This window comes from Papilio machaon, chromosome 3 (genome assembly GCF_912999745.1).
Source record: "Papilio machaon chromosome 3, ilPapMach1.1, whole genome shotgun sequence".
NCBI classification, from domain to species: Eukaryota; Metazoa; Arthropoda; class Insecta; order Lepidoptera; family Papilionidae; genus Papilio; species Papilio machaon.
Window position 1 is genome coordinate 56374 of NC_059988.1, and position 7999 is coordinate 64372.

The 7999-nt window shown below is 61.5% G+C and overlaps 1 protein-coding gene across 1 annotated transcript; it reads right to left on the bottom strand.

Moving 5' to 3' along the window:
- Window positions 1–3992: 3992 nt before the first annotated feature.
- LOC123723526 lies at window positions 3993–6143 on the bottom strand. The gene has a single exon (XM_045686494.1). It carries the CDS (start codon window positions 6141–6143, stop codon window positions 3993–3995), a length of 2151 nt encoding a protein of 716 aa, XP_045542450.1.
- Window positions 6144–7999: the final 1856 nt, after the last annotated feature.

The following is a 7999-nucleotide window of genomic DNA, read 5'->3' on the forward strand; positions in this document are numbered from 1 at the left end:
ACCCTAAAAGGCGCTCGCCTTGCGGCGAGACGCCGCCCTCTCTTGTACGGACCCACAAGTGGGCCCGCACCCTAACCTAACTTACATAACTAATTAATCTAATAGACGCTCGCCTTACGGCGAGCGCCGCCCTCTTTTCTGCGGGCTCACAAGGGGCCCGCAGCCTAACCTAATGTGCGGGCTCGCATGGGGCCCGCCTAACCTAACTTAACCTAATAGACGCTCGCCTTGTGGCGAGCGCCGCCCTCTTTTCTGCGGGCCCACAAGGGACCCGCAGCCTAACCTACTTAACCTAGCTTACCCTAGCTAACCTACCAGTGTTTGGTTCGCGGGGCCGAAGCCCTACCCCGGCAGAAGGCCGGGGCGTTCCCCTATCCACCACCCGGGGACGCGCCACGTCGGAGTTCACCTCTCCGCCCACTCGGACAACCGAGCAGGTCCGTGGAACCTAACCTAACCTAACCTAACCTTTTTTTTTTTTTTTTTTTTTTTTTTTTTTTTTTTTTACGTTGGGAAAATGCATTTCCGCATCCCTCCCGTTTCCGGGAGGGTATGTGGGACTCGCCGGCCAAGAAGAAGTGGCCGGAATACCCACTAAAAACCCAACGATGTTCCGCCACGCGCCTGGTGACCGGGTCACGGGAACACTTGCGCAATCTTCCGCGACCCGGTCAGCGCCGTCCGACAAAGCAGACCCTCCTTTGTGGGGACCTGGGGTCCCCGAACTTCATGTAAGGCGCACCGGGAACATTACAGTGCGCCTTCCACCTCGAGATCAATTTTGACGCTCGGCGGGCGATGGCTATCTCAGGTCCATCGCCCGGAGCCCTGCCACTATGGGGGCATGCGGCGGTCTTGGGCACGCTGCCTGCGCCCGGCCCTGCGGCGGCGGAGAGGATTACCGACTGCATCGTCCTCCCGCCGCCGCTCAGCCGCCTCCTTTTGCGTCATCACCTCCTCGCAAAAGGAGGCGACGGCTTGCCACGAACTGTCGCTGCTCGCCATGGCATTAGCGACGGCGGGCAGCGAGAGGTCCGTTCCTATTGCCGCCACTAGTGCGGCCCGCTGGGTCGACCAATGAGTGCATGACTCCAGCGTATGTTGCGCTGTGTCTTCCACGTGGCCGCACTCGTGGCACTCCTCGGTGGGCTCTCGTCTCGCCACCCTGCACAGATACCTGCCGAAGCAACCGTGCCCCGACAGGATCTGCACCAGGTGGAAAGAGAGAGCTCCATGCTTCCGGCCCGTCCATAGCTCAAGGACGGGCCGGACCGCCTCAATTGTGCGGTGGCCGGCAGACGGCGTTAAAAGCCGCTCCTGCCACTGAACGACAAGTTCGGCCTCCGCCGCCTGCCGCCACGTACGTTCCTGCACTGGGGGAGGGGGTTCTCCCCGGAGACGGGCATCCGCTCGCCGCCAGTAAACACCGGCGAGCACTTCGGCGTCCAAATCCCAGGGCGGCGTCCCCGCCAACACACAGGCCGCCTCACATGATATGGTGCGATATCCTCGGATCACTCTGACCGCCATGATTCTCTGGGGCCCACGTAAAAGGGCCCTAGTACGGGCGGTCAGAGCGTCCGACCAAATAGGCGCTCCGTAGAGCGCCATGGATCGCACCACACCTGTGTAAAGGCGGCGACACCGCGAGCTCGGTCCGCCCAAGTTCGGCAGGAGCCTACTGAGGGCTCTAGCCGCACCCACGAGCTTTGGGACGAGACGCCGAAAGTGCTCCTCGAAGTTCCATCGGCTGTCGAGAACAAGACCTAAGTATTTCATTGTGCTCCCGACGCCGATGGAAACTCCGCCAACCACGACTTCGGACTGGGCTGGAGGCGCTCTTCGAGGCCCATGAAAGTATAGGGCCTCAGATTTGTGTAAGGCTACCTCCAATCCCAGTCCTCGGATTCTGGCCACTATTTGGGCCACGCCGGCTGTTGCTCTGCTTCGAGCCTCCCTGTCCGTGCTGCCACAGGCCGTCACGAGGGTGTCGTCGGCGTAGCATACGACGTTAACACCCCTCGGGACGGCCCCGCGCAGGACCCAGTCGTACCCGATGTTCCACAGGAGGGGCCCAAGAACCGACCCCTGTGGAACACCGCACGACATCTCCCTCTCTGACCAGCCACCGCTGGTAGGGTACCCGACCGATCGCTCGGAGAGGTAGGCCGCCACGATCCTCCGAAGGTACCGGGGGACCGTGTGGTACCTCAGCGCCTCCTTGATGCAGCTCCAGGGCAAGGTGTTGAAGGCGTTCGAGATGTCAATAGATATCGCCACCAACACCTCCCCCCGGGATACCGCACTGTCCGCAAGGGCCTTCACCCGCGCTATTGCGTCGATGGTGGATTTGCCCCTGCGGAAGCCATACTGGTTGGCGCTGAGGTGCGGCCCCACCGTCTCCAAGTGGTGGACGAGGCGAGCAGCGATCACACGCTCAAAAAGTTTACCCACCTCGTCCAGCAACACGATCGGTCGGTACGCCGACGGCTCGTTTGCCGGGCGTCCATCCTTCCTGAGCAGGACCAGCTTTCCCTTCTTCCATTCTCCCGGAAACCGACCCTGCTCGAGACAGGCGCAGAACAAAGCCCGAACCCACTGTTCGAGCGGCCCTAGTGCCAGCGCCCAGGCGCGACCGGGGATGCCATCAGGGCCTGGGGCGGTATTTTTCGCGCGCATGCGCATCACCGCCGCCCCGAGCTCGGCCTCCGTGACCGGTGGCGCGCCTAGGCTCTCTTCTCCCTCTACAGTTGGAGGCGCCATGCAGGGCGCCTCGTGTTCAGCTCTTTGCGGAAACAGCGCCGCGACCACCGACTCCACGACGAGAGGCTGAAGACTCCGGGTAATGGGAGGACCCCTGGACCGAAGCTTATTCCGAACCATCTTATAGGGCCTCCCGAACGGATCTCTATCCAGAGTCCCCAGCATCTCGTCGTTGGCCCTGTCTTTGGCCACACCGATGGCCGTCCGCAGAGCCTTTACCGCCTCCCTGTAGAGGGAGTAGAGTCGCTCTTCTTCGGCCAAGTTGTGCCTTCTTCGACGACGGCAGCGGGTGTATTGGCGCCGCGCCGCCACACATGAGCGGCGCAGTGAGGCGACCTCCGCACACCACCAATACGCCGCTTGCCTCGAGGGGGCGGAACGCACTCTCGGCATGGCGCCGTCGCAAATGCGCGTCATGGCAGCACCGAGGCGCTCCGCCTCCTGTCCGGCGTCGGTGACGTTGTCCTCACGCGGTGCGGAGAACCACGCCTCAACAAGGGCAACCTCAACAAGGAAGTCGCGGTCCATGCGTGGGAGCGACCAGCGGGGACCATCCCCCCGCAAGGGTCGGCTTGGGCCCGTGGGGTTGGCCGGAGTCGTGGAGACAACGAACCTTATGTAAAGATGGTCCGACAGTGTCTCCACGTTCTCCAGCACCTCCCAGCCCCGAATACGTCGTGCCAGAGCGGCACCGGCAAAAGTGACGTCTACTATTGAGCCGCCCTGGCGCCGAACGCACGTATTAACCGACCCCTGGTTCAGGATCGTGAGTCCGGTCGCCGTCGCCCACTCCTCCAGCTCTTGTCCGCGCGGATCCGTCGCCGGGCACCCCCAAGCCGTTGACTTGGCGTTGAGGTCTCCGGCGACGAGCACGCGGGCGGAGTGACTTCTGCCTATGAGAACGCCGACTTCTTCTATAAACTCTTCAAAGTCGGCGAGGCTCCGGTTCGGCGAGAAGTACACCCCGACCACCATGATGTCGCCGACAAGAGCGGAGACGTATCCCCGGCCTCGGACAACGTTGGCGAAGGCCGGAGATCCCACCATGGACCGGGACGTCAAAGCCACGACACCATCTATGTCCCCCACCCAATCATCCCCTGACGGGACGCGGTAGGGCTCGGCTACCACTGCGATGTGGATCCCCCACTCCGCCATACTCTGGAACAATAAGTCTTGAGCTCTGGCGGAGTGGTTGATATTAGCCTGGAGGAGGTTCAAGTCCATTCTTAACCTTCGACCATTGGAACCTCCTCAGCCACTGGCGCTACCGCCTGGGGCGAGGAAGAAGACTGTCCGGCCACCTGGCTCGAACTGCCTTTTCCTCCCTTCTTTTTCCCCTTGGGTGGGGAGACGCAGGCTCTGCTGCCCGCGCGGTGGCCTGCCGGCCTGCCAGCGGCAGTGCAAACCGCGCAGCACAGTGCCGCGGAGCACTCGCGGGCCTTGTGGCCCGGTTGACCGCAACGGTAACACAACGCGCTGCGATCAACCTCTTCGCTGCATTGGCCCACCGTGTGCCCACGTTCGTGACACTTAAAGCACATAAGGGGCCGGGCGTCCAGAAGCTGGATCTGTGCGGACACCCAGCCCACGAGCAGCCTTCCGCCCTCTACAATTTTTTTCGCAGCTGCGACGGGACAGGTAACAATTATTGACCCTAGTCCGTCGCGGCCAGCGTTTATTCCTCCAGCCCGCACTTGTTCCGCTGGACATACTCCTGCCGCCGCAACAGCGGCGACCACCTCGGCACTGGTAACGGAGTCGTCCAGACCCGTAACCCGTAGGCTAGCCATTTTCATGGGCCTGGAGACCCGGACGACTTCGCTACCTAAGACCTCCCGCAGCTTTTGAGCCAGGGAGTCCGCCTTTTCACCACTGGAGGCCCCTGGGAATTCGAAAAGGCGGCCTCCATTGGCTGCCTTTCGAAGTCGGACCCCCTTACCACCGAATTCCGCCACGTCTATCTTTTCTTTTGCCGCGGCAATCACCTTCGCATAAGTCGCGCCCTTCTCTTCCGCCCCCGGTTGCAACGTCAGGACGACTGCTGACGACTGGGGTTCTTGGAGCTTACGGGCGCGACTCTTTGCGTCGGGCCGCTTTTTAGGCCCCACCTTAATCCATGGGAACTCAATAAGCTGCGGCGGCTGCGGCGGCTGCTGATGCCCCTGTGGAGGACTACTTTTTGTCTTCTTCTTCTTCTTTTTCTTTTTCTTCTTCTCCCCCTCCGAAAGCGGGGTAGAAGAAGTGCCTACTTTTGTAGCCCGCGCTTGGGCTTTGGACGGACGAATTTGTGCGGACGCCGCAGGGCGCTGCGTGGACGAACCGGGAGCCTGCCGCGGGAGCCCGCTGGCGCCAGGTTTGGCTGGCGGCGCTGGGGGCGCCTTGCCCTGTACTCGTGGAGCTGGCACCGGTGCTGATACCGGTGCTGGCCCCGAGAGCGCCGCCGCGTAAGAGCGTCCGCTGTTTCTCTTGTCGGCTGCCAGCGGCGGCCGCAATCTTTTCTCCGGGAGGAGCCTGTCTTCAAACGAGGCCAGGCGGGCATTTAACATCCCGCCCACCTGGACCATCACCGTCCGACAGATCTCCTCTAGTTGGGAGGGCCCTGTAGGGGCGGCCTCCGCGATCATGTCTGTGGCTGTGGGGGCGGGACCTTGTGTCCGCCCTCTCTGCATTTCCTCCCGTAGCTCTGCCAGCTCCTTGCGGAGGCTGGCCATCTCGGCTCTTAGGCGGGCGTTGTCCGCCTGCAAGTGCCGCGTCTCTTCCGTGACTGTGCGGGCCCCGAGGACTTCCACGGCTTCCTTAATAGATGCCGCGGCGTCCTTAAGGGTCCGCACGAATGTACCCTTCAGGTTGGAGGACTTGGTTGCTACCTTGGTGATGACCTCCAAGTCCTCCTTTACTTGTTCCTGCAGCTGGGCTGCCCCCCTCTCTTCCATCTTCTGCTTGGGCTCCGGAAACAACTTAGCCCGGGTCTCCCGCCGAAAGCGGGCGATATTTGCCTCCCTGGCGAGGTCTTCCTCAGCCCTCTGCCTAGCTGCTTTCGCCTGGGCCCTCTTTTCTGTACGAGGCCCTCTGCAAGCTGATGCCTCCGACCTTTCCTCATCAGACCAGCCTGCCATATCTACCTCACTGGGGCGCTTTTGCCCGCGACCCTCACTCCAGAACCTACCGAGATCGTCCCGGTTCAATACCTCCAGGGACCCAACGCGACTAGCAGCGGACGCCATGCTCGCCGCCGCGTCCGAGTCGGACTCCGAAACCCTCCTGTCGGCCTGAGGCCCTACCGGTGTCGGGGTGCGCGTAAGCACAACCCTCAACTCCTTCGTCAACTCCTTCAACACGTTCCCCTCCTCATTACTTTTATTTTCTTTTATTTCCATACTTGTTCCCACGATTATGGGACGATATACACTCCACCACCGGGTGACGCCCGTTCCGGATAATGGGGCTTCTTACTACAGAGGTCGCCAGGTGTCTGTAGGTTTTAACGACTTTACTGTCGGGTTTTTATAGAGTTTTCCTTTCTCGCGCGCCGGCCGGCTAAGGCAAGCGCTCCGCTCCTAGTGGCCCCGCATACTCATAGTGCCGCTTCTACGAGGTCGTTGCGGTATTCCCCTTAACAAACAAAAAATAACCAAAAAATATAAAAGACCAAAACGAAAAAATGCAAGAAAAACAAACAAAAAAGAAAAAAGCCCCCCCAAAGCCACTAGGTCTACGGAGATCTAGGGAGGTCGGCGTACCCTCCCTAGTAGCGGACGGATGCCCCCCCCACCCCTCCCCGACGGCAGGTTAGTGCACGCCGGGGCCGCCCTCCCCAATTTCCGCGGGCCTGCCCGGTATGGGTGGCCCTATCCGGTGTAGCCCCGCGGAAAAACCCCCCCCACCCTACCTAAACCCCACCCCCCCCTGAGGGTAATTTTTTATAGAGGTTTTCTTCCTCGCGGCCCCACGATAAGCGCGGGGCCCCCGTTTCCGCTCAGTGCGGACTTACGGGTTTGTTGGCGTTTGGTTCGCGGGGCCGAAGCCCTACCCCGGCAGAAGGCCGGGGCGTTCCCCTATCCACCACCCGGGGACGCGCCACGTCGGAGTTCACCTCTCCGCCCACTCGGACAACCGAGCAGGTCCGTGGAACCTAACCTAACCTAACCTAACCTAACCTAACCTGGGGTGCTAGGGTCGGAAACCTCCACGTTGGGCCGCCGCTTGGATTGCTCTGGGACAAGTCCTGGGGGAATGGAAGCGGTTGGTCCGGTGCACCCTGGACGGCGGCAGATGGGTTCCTTTTCCTCTACGGGGGGAGGGAAGTCATCTGCCGCTGACCAATATCCGGCCAGCTGACCCATGGAGGGGTCGTGGGATGGCGGACCTTCAAGGTCCGCGGCGAGGCGCTCTTTTAAGAGCGCCCCGCGAGTTGCCGGGTCTGCTCAGTGCACGGTTTGGCTCTGTTTTCAGAGTCGACTGGTGAACTGGTGCAGACCGGCGTCGTCGCCGGCTTAGTCGGCTTGGGAGCGGTGTTCTCCCCATTGTCGGTCCTGTTGGACAGCGGTCTTCGGACGTAGTTTCGGCGGGAGTATTCCGCGGCGCGGCGGTTCCCCTGGGTGTGCTAACCCGCACTCAGGGGGATGTCCTTCGGGACAACGTCGGGCAACCTGTCCCGGTCAGACGTGTCAGTTGATCACGTCTAGCGGCGTCGCCGGGACAGGGGGCTTGCCTTAATTGGCCGGCCCAAGACAAGGATCAGTCACTAAAAACCCGACAGCGAAGTCGTTAAAACCTGTGGATACCGGCGGACCTCCACAGTATGTACGCCCAGTCTGGGTATAGGGGGCTCTGCCTGTCTGGAGTATCCTTTCCCCCACACTCGTGGGAACTATATGGATACAGAACACAAAAAACACAACGACGACAATGGCAACGCACAAAGGATAGAAGAGACGCACAACGATGTGGAAGCAGTCGAAGGCGGGAACAGGGCCGCGGGTGTGGCCGTCCGGGAGTTGCGGGTATCGCTCTCTCGGTGCGACTCGCCCATGGTCCTGGAGAGGAGGCAGCTGTCCGATTCGGACAGCGGCAGCTGCGCCTCATTGGAGGCAGTCGGGGGTGAGGGCATGCGCTCGAGATCGCGCTCCCCACCCAGCCGATTTTGGCGGAAGAGATCTCTGACGCCGGAAGAGGGAGCGGCTGGCGCCAAAACAACGGCGCCACGAAAGAGAGGCCGCGGACGCCCCGTAAC